The sequence below is a fragment of the Drosophila novamexicana genome, unplaced genomic scaffold (assembly GCF_003285875.2).
Source record: "Drosophila novamexicana strain 15010-1031.04,08,12 unplaced genomic scaffold, DnovRS2.1 tig00004555-arrow-pilon, whole genome shotgun sequence".
NCBI classification, from domain to species: domain Eukaryota; kingdom Metazoa; phylum Arthropoda; class Insecta; order Diptera; family Drosophilidae; genus Drosophila; species Drosophila novamexicana.
This window is the reverse complement of record NW_020825052.1, coordinates 4,056,776-4,069,620: the sequence shown is the minus strand read 5'-3', so window position 1 is coordinate 4,069,620 and position 12,845 is coordinate 4,056,776. Positions and strand designations below refer to the sequence as shown.

The 12,845-nt window shown below is 41.0% G+C and overlaps 3 protein-coding genes and 1 pseudogene across 3 annotated transcripts; 3 read left to right on the top strand and 1 right to left on the bottom strand.

Moving 5' to 3' along the window:
• Positions 1 to 366: 366 nt before the first annotated feature.
• On the bottom strand, positions 367 to 4,808 carry LOC115770460 (ATP-dependent RNA helicase ddx46). The gene is made up of 5 exons (XM_030715737.1): positions 4,549 to 4,808; positions 3,722 to 4,488; positions 2,411 to 3,640; positions 1,716 to 1,802; positions 367 to 1,655 (listed from the first exon to the last, which is right to left on the bottom strand). The coding sequence occupies exons 1-5, from the start codon at positions 4,733 to 4,735 to the stop codon at positions 732 to 734; spliced, it is 3,195 nt and encodes a 1,064-aa protein (XP_030571597.1). The 5' UTR covers positions 4,736 to 4,808; the 3' UTR covers positions 367 to 731.
• Positions 4,809 to 5,118: 310 nt separating this feature from the next.
• On the top strand, positions 5,119 to 5,936 carry LOC115770463 (nucleoside-triphosphatase THEP1). The gene is made up of 2 exons (XM_030715739.1): positions 5,119 to 5,346; positions 5,394 to 5,936. Exons 1-2 carry the CDS (start codon positions 5,274 to 5,276, stop codon positions 5,912 to 5,914), a joined length of 594 nt encoding a protein of 197 aa, XP_030571599.1. The 5' UTR covers positions 5,119 to 5,273; the 3' UTR covers positions 5,915 to 5,936.
• Positions 5,937 to 5,971: 35 nt separating this feature from the next.
• LOC115770462 lies at positions 5,972 to 6,839 on the top strand. Its single transcript, XM_030715738.1, has one exon. It carries the CDS (start codon positions 6,060 to 6,062, stop codon positions 6,702 to 6,704), a length of 645 nt encoding a protein of 214 aa, XP_030571598.1. The 5' UTR covers positions 5,972 to 6,059; the 3' UTR covers positions 6,705 to 6,839.
• Positions 6,840 to 7,276: 437 nt separating this feature from the next.
• On the top strand, positions 7,277 to 10,943 carry LOC115770461 (annotated as a pseudogene).
• Positions 10,944 to 12,845: the final 1,902 nt, after the last annotated feature.

Sequence of the window (12,845 nt, the reverse complement as noted above, 5' to 3'; positions counted from 1 at the left end):
CAGATTACGCATATCCGATAAAGCTTTGCAAGCTTTTAAATGATCAACAATTCTTGTAATTTAATAATAAAAAAAAAGTTAAGGAAAAAAGTAATAGAAAATATCAAACTCACTTTTTTGATCTAATAGCCTGTGGTCAATACCGCACGAATCCTTATCCTCCTTATCCTCCTTAAGATTAAGTTTTGTTGCTTTTCTAACTTACGCTAACATCAAATTTTTTTCACTAATATTAAAAGCACTATTGAATTCAATTTGTAATAAAACTCTGCCATTATCAAAATTTGCGTAAAGACTTTTGGTTTTGGGGCGGCAAACTACAGTTGATTCCAAAGAGTTTAAAATTTTATGACAAATTGGAATCTATCTTAATTATCTCGATTTTTATATTATGATATTAGTTTTATACAATGTACAAACAAAAACAAATTGCAAAACAAACTTGCAATTCATTTGCAGTATATTTATTTTAACTTTTACAGTTGTTTGTGTTAACGAAAAGTTTCTATATACTTCTTTAGAATATGTTTCCTTCTGTTTGTACTTGGCATTTCACATAGTGCGTGAAATGCTCACTTAAAGTTATATATATAGCTGATTCAGCTGTTTTTGGGAACTGATTCCATTTCATTTCAAAAAGAAAAATATAATGCCCGAGTTTCTATAGTTGTCAGACTTTCAAGACTAGGATTCGCGCATTCGTAGCGCTGGAATATGAGTAATTAGTGCTTTTAATTCTGGCTTTGATAGGTCGCCAAATAATTGGTAACATAGTTGGCAATAAACTGATACTGCATCTGGAATAAATACTGCCAGCGGGTCTGAGCCAAAGCAAGCTCATCGGCAGCATCATTCACAGAGCTTGCATTTGTGCCGCTTGTATCCGGAGTGCTCTCTTCATCTATTTCCTCATTTTCGGATTCACTTTCGCTTTCATTAGCATTGTCGCTTTCTGCGGTTAGTGTATTCAATGAACTAGAGTCCGTGTTGCTAGCATTGCTGTGTTCGTCAGTCTCATCGTCATCCTCTTCATCATTAGTCGATGACTCGTCTCCCTCAGACTCGTCTGACTCCAAAACCATCGACGAATTGGTGTCATATTGTGAAGTATCAATGCCCGAGGATGCACTCTCAGCTGACTCCACGAAACCGCTGGATGAATACGGCTCCAAGCTATCAGCTCCCACACTTTCATTTTCACTAATGTCATCGTTAGCATGTAGCCTGTCTTCTGGGGGCACATATGAAGATCCTGATTCCGAATTCTCTGAAAATGCTTCCCCAGCGTTACCGTTTTCACCTATTCCATTAGCAGGCGGTATGTTTAGTTGCTGATTCACATGTACGCTTAGTTTGCTCAACGGCTGTTGTGAACATGAATGACCTCTTATGATTTCCATTAACCTATTGTAGTTATCTAAGTTGGGTCTATCCGGCAAGGTGATTTTTTTCAAATGCTTTGGCTTGTTATGATCCACATAGTACAAGTGACGCATTGAATCGTAAAGCTGCTCTATCCATCTATCCGACAATTGAATATCACATTTGCCCCTCTCGATGTAAGCCGTCAGGCGTTCTTTGATTTGCGAAAAGTTAATAAACTTCTCTAGCATAAGCAAAAATTTGTGTTTCTTCGTGATCAAAGTTAGGAGTCTCTGAAAATGAAAAACGCTATTATAAATTATATTGTTTAGTATTTCACTTAATGTACTCACACTTATTTTGATTTTACGACGTCTTTCGCTCTGTCCCTTGTTCATCTCGGGCAACTGCTCTTTATCATTGGGTTCATACAGCCACTCCTGAATGAGAAAGAATTAGAAAGATGTAATAAGATTTTAGACATTTGCAAATATGTGAGAACGGTGAAACTTGTAAATGCGGTGCTTGACGAAAACAGCTTCAAAAAGCGAGTATTTTGCCGTACAAGAACTAATTTTCCGACCGATTCTTCCAATAACACCTTATTTTTGACCGATCGTTCGTATGGCAGCTATTTGAAATAGTGGCCCGATGTGGGTAAGATTTTGCATGTATATGAGAAGCATTGATAAACTAATAAATGTCGAGTTTGGTTACGATACCAAATGATTACAAAAATTTGTTTATATAAGGACACACTATTCGACCGATCGTTCTAGTGGATGCTATTTTATATAGTAGTCCGATCCGACCACTTTGAAAATTTTTTTTAAAAATAAGGGGCAAGTTCGCATATAAACAAACAGATGAACAAACGGACATTGAATATATCAGCTTAGCTGTTGATGCCGATTTAGTATATATATAACTTATATGATTGGAGACGTCTCCTTCTATGCGTTACACATTCCATGACAAAATTCTAATACCCTCTACATAAAACGTTTAAAACCGTTTAACATTATGTAAGTACATTCAGACTATTTACCTCTGACTGCATATCGGCATTTTTCCCACTTTCGCAGGTCCAATTCTTAGTTTTTGGTAAACTGCGGCGCCAATTAAAGAGGTATATGTGACGTCCAGCATTGCGTAGGCGGCGCTTTTGAAGCTTTTGCTGTGTCAATGCATGCCGCCAAATGTTGTGCATATCGCTCTCTGAATAGCAGCTACTATATGAAGCATCACTATCGTAATCATTCTCCATGCTGTCCGATATTATGCTGCTGGCATCATCGACAGTATTTGATATGCCCAATGGGTGCAATGTGGTTGAGCTTCGCTCTGTGGGCGCAACTAAGCAATAGGTTTTGGTATTAATCGAGTTTGGTGCAGCCGCCGGCAATTCAACCGAAGGTGTCAGCTCTATGAGCTCAATGGGAGATTCTCGCAATTCCGGAGGTTTCTCGAATTGTTCTGCAACTATTTTCACATTTTCGGTTTTGTTTGTTTTTTGTACCTGTGTTTGGTTATTTGAGACATTTTCCTTATTATCCATGATAATTGGCGTGTCATGTGTTGCTACCGTATTGTCTATATTTAGTGTTTCTTCCTTGCCTGCAGGAACAACCTTATCCTCTTTTATTTGTTCTGCTGCATTTTGTATTTGAGTTGAAACCGGTTCCACCTCAATGGCAGTTACATGGTTTTTCACCTCAAGAGCCTGCTCCTCAATAATATCAATCTCTTTAATCGGCTTGTCGTTCTCTATGAGCTCCTTGCCTTTCTGCAAATACTCTGTCTGTTCTTGTATATCATTATCAACAGTATTATCTGCTTCCGAATTATCTTCGGCGATTTCAACCATATCCGGTATTTGCTCATCATTGCCCGGTGGCTTCCAGCGCTGCTTTATTCGCTTTAGTTCGCTCTCCTCTTGCTCATACGCCTCTGTTTTCAAATAGTAGGGAAAATCATAGGAATCGTAATCCCAAAAGTTGAAGCCTTCGCGCTTTTCTGCGGGAAATTGCAGCACCGACATCCCAGTGCCAGCATCGGCAATAATACGCTTAAAACTTACGCATTGCTGCGGCGAGGTTATAAAAGTAATGGCAATGCCCTTGGCGCCAAAGCGACCGGCGCGTCCAATGCGATGCAAATAAGTAACCAGATCGTTAGGCGGATCCAAATTAATAACCAAGTTTGCATGGGAAGAGTCAACGCCGCGTGCCATCAAGTCTGTGGCGACAATTGTGCGCATTTTAAAACTGCGATAAGCCTGAAATGGGTTAAATTGACTGAAATTAGTGAGTTAATTTAAGCCTTATATTAATTAAAATAACTAAAACGTCAAGTCTACCTGAAATGTCTCAAGGCGATCGCTCTGCTTCATAGCGCCCGACATTAGATCGCATTCAACGCCATCGCGTTGTAAATAGTTGCGAAATGAATCGGCCCGACTTTGTGAGCTGGCAAAGAGTAGGGCCTGCTCGTAGGACAATTGAGCAAAAATCTTGTGCAGCGCAGCCAGTTTGGCCATCATTTCCTGCATACTGTTTGCCTGCTCAGGCAGCTCATAGACAAATTGACGAACACCAAGCAATACTGTCGCACGCTCACTGTTAGAAACCAGAACCGGTTTATTCATCAACTTGGCCAGACGCTCGTCTAGTGCATCCGGGTAGGTAGCGCTACATGCAATGATCTGGCTTCCGGGCTGGAGCGATGCTAGGATAGTCTGGACATCCTTTTGCAGAGAATCAGTCGAATACAACTGATCTGCCTCGTCCAGCACGAGCAGCTTTATGGCGGACGTGTTGAATACTTTGTTCTGCATAAGGTGTATCAGTCGACCTGGTGTGCCCACCACAATGCGACCGCGAGCCATGCGCATGCGATCTCTTTTCACGTCTGTGCCACCAATAAAGCTCACGCCCAGGTAAGCATTTTTGTTCCGCAGTTTATTGGCCAATCCGTTTACAGTGTCCTCCACCTGTATGGCCAGTTCGCGCGTTGGCACTATTATCAATGCTTGCGGATTGGGCACCGACTTATCCATCTTCTGCAGTGCGGCCAGCACATAAATCAAAGTTTTGCCAGTTCCACTTTTGGACTGCACCAGCAGATCTTTAAAAATGTTTGCATACATGCTTAAATGAATATAAACCGGAAAGGTGAGAGTCTTACCCATCCCAGCAACTGCAATGGGAATTGCGGCAGCTTGAATTTTGGTTGGCGTCAAAAATTTGTGTGACTTCAGGCATTTTATAAGGTTCTTGTTCAAATTGAGTTCCTCAAACGAAACTGAGCCTGCGGCAACATCGCTTGTGCGTTGCTCAGTATTTTCCAAATCATGCGCTAATGCGCTCTCCATATTTGCTAATATTTTGCAACATAAATGAAAATTTGTATGCCAAAATGAAAATCACGCTGCAAAAAGCCGCCAAGCACACACACACACTATTAACATCTGATTGAAATCGACCAACCGCCACAGCAGACGCATGCTTTTCGATAAGCATTATTGCTGCGCCAGAGCTGTATAACTAGTCCAGAGTTGTTTCAACTTAGCTTTCAATAAATGCAACATGTAAATTATTTTTAAATTATTATTTGAAAATATTATAATTAATTGTTTAATACATTTTTGCACAATTTTAGGCACTAAAATATATATGGCTAAAATTGACAAAACCTTTTGCGATATATCGATAGATCATCGATTTTTTACAGCCAATAGTAATATATCATAGTAATGGCTGACTCGAATCAATTTGACAATGTGTCTTATATTTGATGGCCATTCAAGCAGAGTTTGGTCTAGCAAGCAATTGAAAATATATCCCAGCTTATAAAGATTATCGTGGGACCATAAGTCGTTTGTTTTTCAAGCCTTCCACGCTTGCAAACTTATGAGAGATAAAAAGTCTGACGTAAACATGCAAAACAAACAAATAACGGCTTTTATTATAACTGGACAGCCAGGTGAGAGAACATTTATTAATTTACAAGTGAAATTAATGTTTCTGCAGGAGTCGGTAAGACTACGCTTATTCGCAAACTATGCGCCGAATTGGGCGTCCACAGCAAACTGGCAGGCTTTTACACGGAGGAGATACGAGCGAATGGCCAGCGGATTGGATTCGATGTGGTAACTGTGAATGGAATACGCGGAATTTTGGCCCGTGAGAATCCTTCGGATAATCTACGCCGGCCCAGGCTGGGCAAATATGCTGTTTATGTAAGAGATTTCGAGGAACTAACGCTGCCAATTCTGAAAGTCAATCCCGAATCGCAACTGCTGATAATTGATGAAATCGGGAAAATGGAGCTGTTAAGCAATCGCTTTGAAGCTGCCGTCAGTGAATTGCTTAAGCAAAAGCAGCCCATTCTAGTCACCATACCCTTACGTACGCGTCAACCCATACCGATCGTGGAACGCCTTAAAAACTCACCTGATGCAGTCACCTTCCACGTGACCAGAAGCAATCGCGATGGCCTCACTCAAGATATAACAGAGTATATTGTAAATGCGCTGTTTAAAGGGAAATAGTCAATTGCTTGGCATGGAAAGATGCAGCGCAGGCGGGGAGAACAAAGTTTCATATTGATTCGTTGTAACTTGTCGAGACTTTGTCAAAAAAGTCAACAAAGCATTTAAAAGATTAAATTCAAATTCGAAAGGAAATTCCGATGAAATGATCTCTAAATTTTCGTATGTTGGCTTATTTTTGGCCTTAACCCTCGTGCACATCTGTGCCCATTTAAAGCCCACTATCGAGGCCAATGCCAGCATCAAAACCATCAATCTACAACTCACCCGAAAACTGAATCTTTACGTGGGCTATGAATATCATCATACAATGCTGTGGCAGGCAGTCATGAATACGGCATTGCTTTTGTTTGGGTTTTGGCGCTGCCAGCGGGAGGTCGATAATGCGAAGATTAGATACCGGCTGCCAGACCCCAATAATAATGTTAGGATATCCGCAGCAGCTGAAGTAAAATTGGATTGGTTTCGTAGAAGAGGCAAGCTACCAACCAGCTGGCAACTGTTTCCGATGCGCCACTTTGCCTGGTTTGGTGCGCCATGGGCGCTGACACTTCTGTTCCACGAATTCTGCAATTATGCCCAACTGAATCTGGTTATGCGTCATTTCTGCACCTCGCTGCCGGAGGTGCTTTTGCTATATGTCCGGCTTCAGATGCTCTATCTGCAAAGTTTGTTGACAAACATAATTGGATCATACCTGCTTCAATTCCATGGCGCCGTCGTAACCTTAACCGCATCGCACGCTAACTACATTAACTACGAGAGCAATCTGTTTGTCGGAGATGAATGAATGGGCTTTGCAAACCTAAAATCTGAAAATCATTCGTTTCAAAATTATTTGTAGATTTAAACCCTTCATTTATATCTGTTTTCCATTTTAGTTGAATAATAAAACTGCATAAATCGACCACAACAACAACAAAAAATATACAAATAGAATAAACAAATTTTTATGAACTTCACTTTTTCCGCATCCAGGCAGCTGGATGTTGATAAAAGTTTTTCGGTCACAAGGGAAATATGAACTTTCCTCGTCGGCCGCAACGTAAAAACTTTTGCGCAATATTTTGACAATTATTTTTATATACAACAGGCGCCTGTCTCCATTTGAAGATTTGGCCAGCATCAGAGGCGAAAGTTGGTCACGTAAATATAATGTAGCGATCCCTCTTAAGATTTATGGCAAATTCTTAATATAATAGACTGACTTTAATTTTATACGTTTAACGAAGACACATCTCATCTTTTGTGTCAATCTGGTTTCGAATTTAAAAAAAAGTTTTAAACATAGCAGCCCTTTATAACTAAGTAAGGTCTAATATCTAATCATTATTCACAACGAATATTCCAAATCGTTTCACACAAAAATTAACAAAACTTAAACAATTTCAAACTGTGTACTTTTGCTGTGATAACACCGAACCGCGAATATATCAGTTACGAATACATTAAAAGATAACGCAATCACGCACAAAGGAATTCAAATAATTACCGAGGGCTTATCGACATATCGCGCACCGAAAGGACTGTTCCGATTTATTGTTTTTCGTTTTGAGTATCTGGTGAGTTTGCAAATTGGACAATTGTCTGTTCAACGTAATAGTTAAGAATGCTTATACCTTGTAAAATTAGTTGGTATACGTAATGAAAGCTCTTGAATGTAATGCATCTCTCTTGTCGTTTGTAGCCGACTTCACAATACTCTGCTATTGATTTCATAGCAATAGGGCGCAGACTATGGGCAAAAATATTCTTTCAAGAATCAAGAATCTTCTTTTTTCATGATTCCATTTCTGAGAAATTTCAAATTGATTCACCTAGCTTTCCTCTTAATTTCTGGAAATTCAAATAAAGCTGTGTACGTTCAGTTGTCACTTATGATTTCGGTGTAATACTCAATGTATCTCCTACTCTCTAACTATAGCCGAAACCATTGCAAATAGGTAAAATAGGGTATAATAGTTGTATAACAGGCAGAAGAAGGCATATCCCCATCCCATATAATACATATATTGATTAGAACGATGAGCTGAGTGACCTCTGTGTCAGCCTGTATAAATGCATCGTCCTAAAACTACAAAAGTATACTTGTTCCATTTCCGAAATTTCGATAAAAACCGAAGAAAGTTTAACCCAGAGGTCTATAAATTCCTTGTTTACCATACGAAAATTGTTTTTAATTTTTCCTCCCATTTTCATTATTAATTCTTGTTTTTTTGATATTCTTCAAATTTTCAAAATATCTTTAAAAATTGATTTTGAGACAGTTTAGCCCGACAGCAATATATGCTCGTTAGCAATACGAATAGCGAGTTTTTAATTTTTTCGGTTACTCCGCCCAGAACTTAAATAGTATATTGACTGAGCGGTACCGAAGATTTTGAAGTCGAGCAGTCGACCAAAAAGAGCTATAGATTGTTTTTATAATGCTAGTTAGGGGATATCTATATCTGGTTTTGGTAGAAGATAGTTCGGCGTATTCTCTAGATGGGCATTGAAGACTAGAGCACTCTTACATCTTTTTAATTTCGTTTAATAACGCTAGTATATCCCTTGATATAAAAAGGTGTAGGGTCAGTTGTTTTTGCTGTATTTGGTATGCACATTTATTTTCGCATTCGCTTTCTCTATCTATCCGTAGAAAGTTAATTAAAAATTTGACCAGTTGAAGCATAAAATAACCACAAAAAATTAACAAAAGCACCGATGAGATTTCATGCACATACAGAATATACACGATCATAGAATGCCTTGAAAATATTTTGAATTTTGTATTGGCTTAGTAGGCCTTGAAGTTTTCCTACAAACTTTACACATATGCCTAATCTATATTTCGTTTTGCATTTCAGTTAATAACACGTCTCCAGTTTAGTTATTTATGTCCCGGCAATCATTCGTTAGTTTTTTTACGTAGAGTTCAAAGATCTAGTAAAATTTTTATTTATTTTTTTTTTTTATGATAAAACTTTTAACGCGTAGTCAAGTTCCTAAATCTGAGAATAAACAATCCTTTGAGAGCGCGAAATTTATTCAGGAAAAATTTAAATCTAATATCTATCCAGCGATCAGGATGCATTCCCTGCGTGGACAACTCCGTATGCTGTATACACCGTCTTTGGCAAGGACTCTGAGAATCATTGATCCTCTTCGCTGGAACAGGACTAGCCTACTGCGCTATGCATCCTGCGAGGCCAATAAGCAAGGCGGCAAGGGCATCATCTTGGGCCTGTACGAGAAGGAGAGCGGAAAAGGACCAAGGCTGACACCTGCTGGCGAGAAGTTCGATGATCGTGTGCAGGGCAAGTTGTCAGAGCTGATTTGTGAAACGAAGATAACAGGTCGGCTTGGGCGCGGCAAGGTATTCAATAACGTGGATTCAGATTTTCGATCAATTTGCGTGGTTGGGCTGGGCCTTGAAGGCATCGCCTTCAACGAGCTGGAAATGCTTGATGAGGGCATGGAGAATGTTCGCGTTGCTGCTGGCATTGGTGCCCGATCCCTGCAGGCCCTGAAGTGCATCGAGGTGCATGTGGACAATATGGACTATCCTGAGCAGGCAGCTGAGGGAGCTGCTCTTGCTGTTTGGCGCTATGATGAGAACCTGGCAAAGAAGTATCGTCAAGTAGTGCCCAAGCTGGAGTTGCACGGATCCCCTGACATGGATTCGTGGACGCGTGGCTTGTTCAAAGCGGAAGCACAGAACTTGGCCAGACGTTTGTCCGATGCGCCCGCCAACTGCATGACACCAACGATATTTGCTCAGGCTGCTGTGGATGCGCTATGCCCTTGCGGCATCACCGTTGAGGTGCGAACAATGGAATGGATCGAGCAACAGCGCCTCAATTCATTTCTAATGATTGCCAAGGGCTCATGTGAGCCGCCTGTACTGCTAGAGATTGCCTACTGTGGTACAGCGCCAGAGGACAAGCCTATCCTTCTGGTAGGACCAGGCATTACCTTCAATTCAGGTGGTATCAATCTGCGACAAAGTGATGGTATGGACGAGTTCCGCGGTGATTTAACGGGTGCCGCGGTTATCTTGGCAGCCATGCGTGCTGCTGCTGCCCTGTCGTTACCCATTAACATCACGGCAATTCTACCACTATGCGAAAACCTTCCATCGGGCATGTCGTGCAAGCCGGGCGACGTTGTCACCCTGCTGAATGCCAAATCTATGGCTGTGCGAAATGTTAGCCGGACCGGAGTGGTCGTCGTTGCAGATCCAATGCTATATGGCCAGATGACGTACAAGCCACGACTTGTGGTCGATGTTGGCTCCATGTGTATTGGTATCAGGAAGGCCGTTGGCGGCGGGGCTACCGGCATCTGGTCCAATTCGCATTACATTTGGAAGCAATTCCAACGGGCCGGCTCGCTCACAGGAGATCGGTTGTGGCGTTTCCCACTCTGGAGATTCTACAAAGATCGTGTGGCTAATAATCTAAGCTATGACTTGGCTAACGATGGATCTGGCGAAGCCTCATCCTGTTTAGCGGCTGCTGTCCTCCATGAACTGGTACCATGCAGCGACTGGGCTCATTTGGATACATACGGCACCGGACTGCTTAGCAAGTTCGGACTAGTTCCGTATCTGGCTGCCGGGCGGATGACTGGACGACCAACCCGAACTCTAGTCCAGTTCCTGTACCAAATGGCCTGCCCAGAACAACCCAAATAGTTTCATAGCATCACATAATTTTCCACCCAGTTAACAGATTTTCCCCAGACTTTATATTAGATTCTTAACTTATTTATTCACACATACAAACTACGAATCGTAGGGCTGTACATATAGAACAATTTTTTCCCCGTATCTTGACAGAATTAAGACTTCCCGTAGACCAGTCTTAAGAGAAACATTTTAATCCAGACAGATTTTTACACGATCTAGATATGGAACACCAATTAGGACAAACAAAATCGTGTGTACAAAATTTAGTTGTTATACTGAAATTAGAGAAGATTGTTAATGAGAATGAATCTGGCTGTAAACAATTAGAATCAAATGAAATTAAATGTTTCAATATGATGCAAGCATTCTTTTATTTTGATTTTGATCTACAGCGTATTTCACATTTCAAGGAATCAACATTACAGATTGGATTTAAAGATGACATGACTTGATAATGCAAATATTGCGTATACGTCCTGCTGCTCAGTCCGCTCTGATTAGCTTAGCCCATATCGGTCACATTTAGCACCCCCTCATTTGACGTATGAACTTCATTGATAAGGCGTACATGCTCACAGTTAAAGCTGTCTGGACCGTCTGCTCCTGTAGTTTCTACCACACTGGCTACTATTTTGGTGTCCCACATATTTTGTATGCCAGGTCTGCGAGTTTTGGCATATTAATATAGCAACTGTGGTAAGCTGTTGGCCAAGTTTCTGGCACGTCATCGAAATGCTGTTTGGAAGCAAATCCTGTCACGTATTGGTGTGAAGCTGACGGCCAACAGCAAATTGAAATATGCAGATTATTTTGGGTAAATTCAATGTGCGTTTGTCAGTTTTGTCAAAATGTGACTGACGTATTTTCAATCGATAGCTTGAATGTAAATATAAATAAAGCAAATTATTATTTTAAGTTTTTCGCAAAACTGTCGGCAGCTTAAGGGGTGGCTGTAAAGCGTTTCAAATTTGCAATGAACATTATTCAATTTATAATTCAATTTATTTGCCTTGTGCCCCATACCCCTATTGGGTGCAGTACAGCACCTGCTCCAAAATGTGGCCGCTCTGCTCGCCCGCTCGCTTTAATTTCCATAATTGTTTTATATAATGTGTGAAAGTTCATTTATAAGAGTTTTTTCGTTCCGCATTCAAGCGCACGCAAGGCGTGGCACAATTTTGTGGCACGTCCATTAAAATTTTGGTGCATGCCCTCGACCTCGTCCTTGTCCATGTGGCACTTATTTCGTTGCCTGTCAGGCTTTTAATGATAAAGTGTTCTGTTTTAATCCTGCATGCCTGCACTCTGGCGAAAGTGCCACAACTTCAGCTCGGGAAAGTGCCTGATAGGCAGAGAGTGGGGTTAACCTGGTTGTAAAAGGTGTTGGGACAAAGTTGATGGCACAATTTACGGCTGCGCTTTTTAGTTGGCGACACTTGCTGCATCCAACTGGGGTCAACACTGTTAAAAGTGCGTGGCAAGTGGTTTCAGCTATCGCACCATTTCGCACTGGCCCAAATAGTTACGCAACAAAGTTTACCTCAAAGCTGGCCCTTAGGCCATTTCCATTTCTCTCGCTGAGCATTGAGATACTTTCGGGTTGGGTCGCAGTCGGTGTGCTATTTGTCCGGTCGTTTGCTCGATATGATCTGCAGTTCCTTTCACTCAGACTCAATTGTTATTTATGACGGCCATGGGCAGCAAATAGAAATGCGTGCGTGACGCAACGTGACATGCACATGTCAGGCCAGTTGGAGTCCATAATAAATTACACAGCATTCGTCCCATGTCGACCAACTGTTCGAGACTCAAGTGAATGCACTGAAATGTCATTTGGTTGCTCACGTGATGCTGGCCACGTTTTGGTTGCGACTGCGAGAGCAGGAAACAAGCCTGCTGCAACTTGGACAGCACTGACAAATCGCTTTTACCATGATCCCCGGTCCGCGGTTTGCCTCCAGCAATTGCCACATGTGATTCCTAACTGAAGGAAAACACATTGAGGGTAATACGTGTATATGACGAAGTGGTTAAGGCTTAGTAAAGGTGACAGTGTATCTAAAAATAAGGATTTTTAGTTCATTTAATTCAAATTTTTATTTTGCTATGAACAGAACCTTAAGCCAAAGCAGCTTGCGAAAAGAAAGCTAAGCATAATCAGGCCGGAAACCTTTTTGTAAAGCATGATTTAAGATAATAAACTTTTTAGTGAGACTCGGCAAAACGCAAAAACTTCTGTTGTCCCTTTTTATCGAATTG

Bases quoted from the DNA above. Each gene is read 5' to 3' on its own strand.
- LOC115770462 (XM_030715738.1), top strand. From the start codon at position 6,060: ATGATCTCTAAATTTTCGTATGTTGGCTTATTTTTGGCCTTAACCCTC.
- LOC115770463 (XM_030715739.1), top strand. From the start codon at position 5,274: ATGAGAGATAAAAAGTCTGACGTAAACATGCAAAACAAACAAATAACG. The intron at 5,347-5,393 runs GTGAGAGAACAT...ATGTTTCTGCAG, and splicing joins TATTATAACTGGACAGCCAG to GAGTCGGTAAGACTACGCTT.
- LOC115770460 (XM_030715737.1), bottom strand. From the start codon at position 4,735: ATGGAGAGCGCATTAGCGCATGATTTGGAAAATACTGAGCAACGCACA. The intron at 4,489-4,548 runs GTAAGACTCTCA...ACATTTTTAAAG, and splicing joins CATTGCAGTTGCTGGGATGG to ATCTGCTGGTGCAGTCCAAA. The intron at 1,656-1,715 runs GTGAGTACATTA...TTTCATTTTCAG, and splicing joins GTCGTAAAATCAAAATAAGT to AGACTCCTAACTTTGATCAC.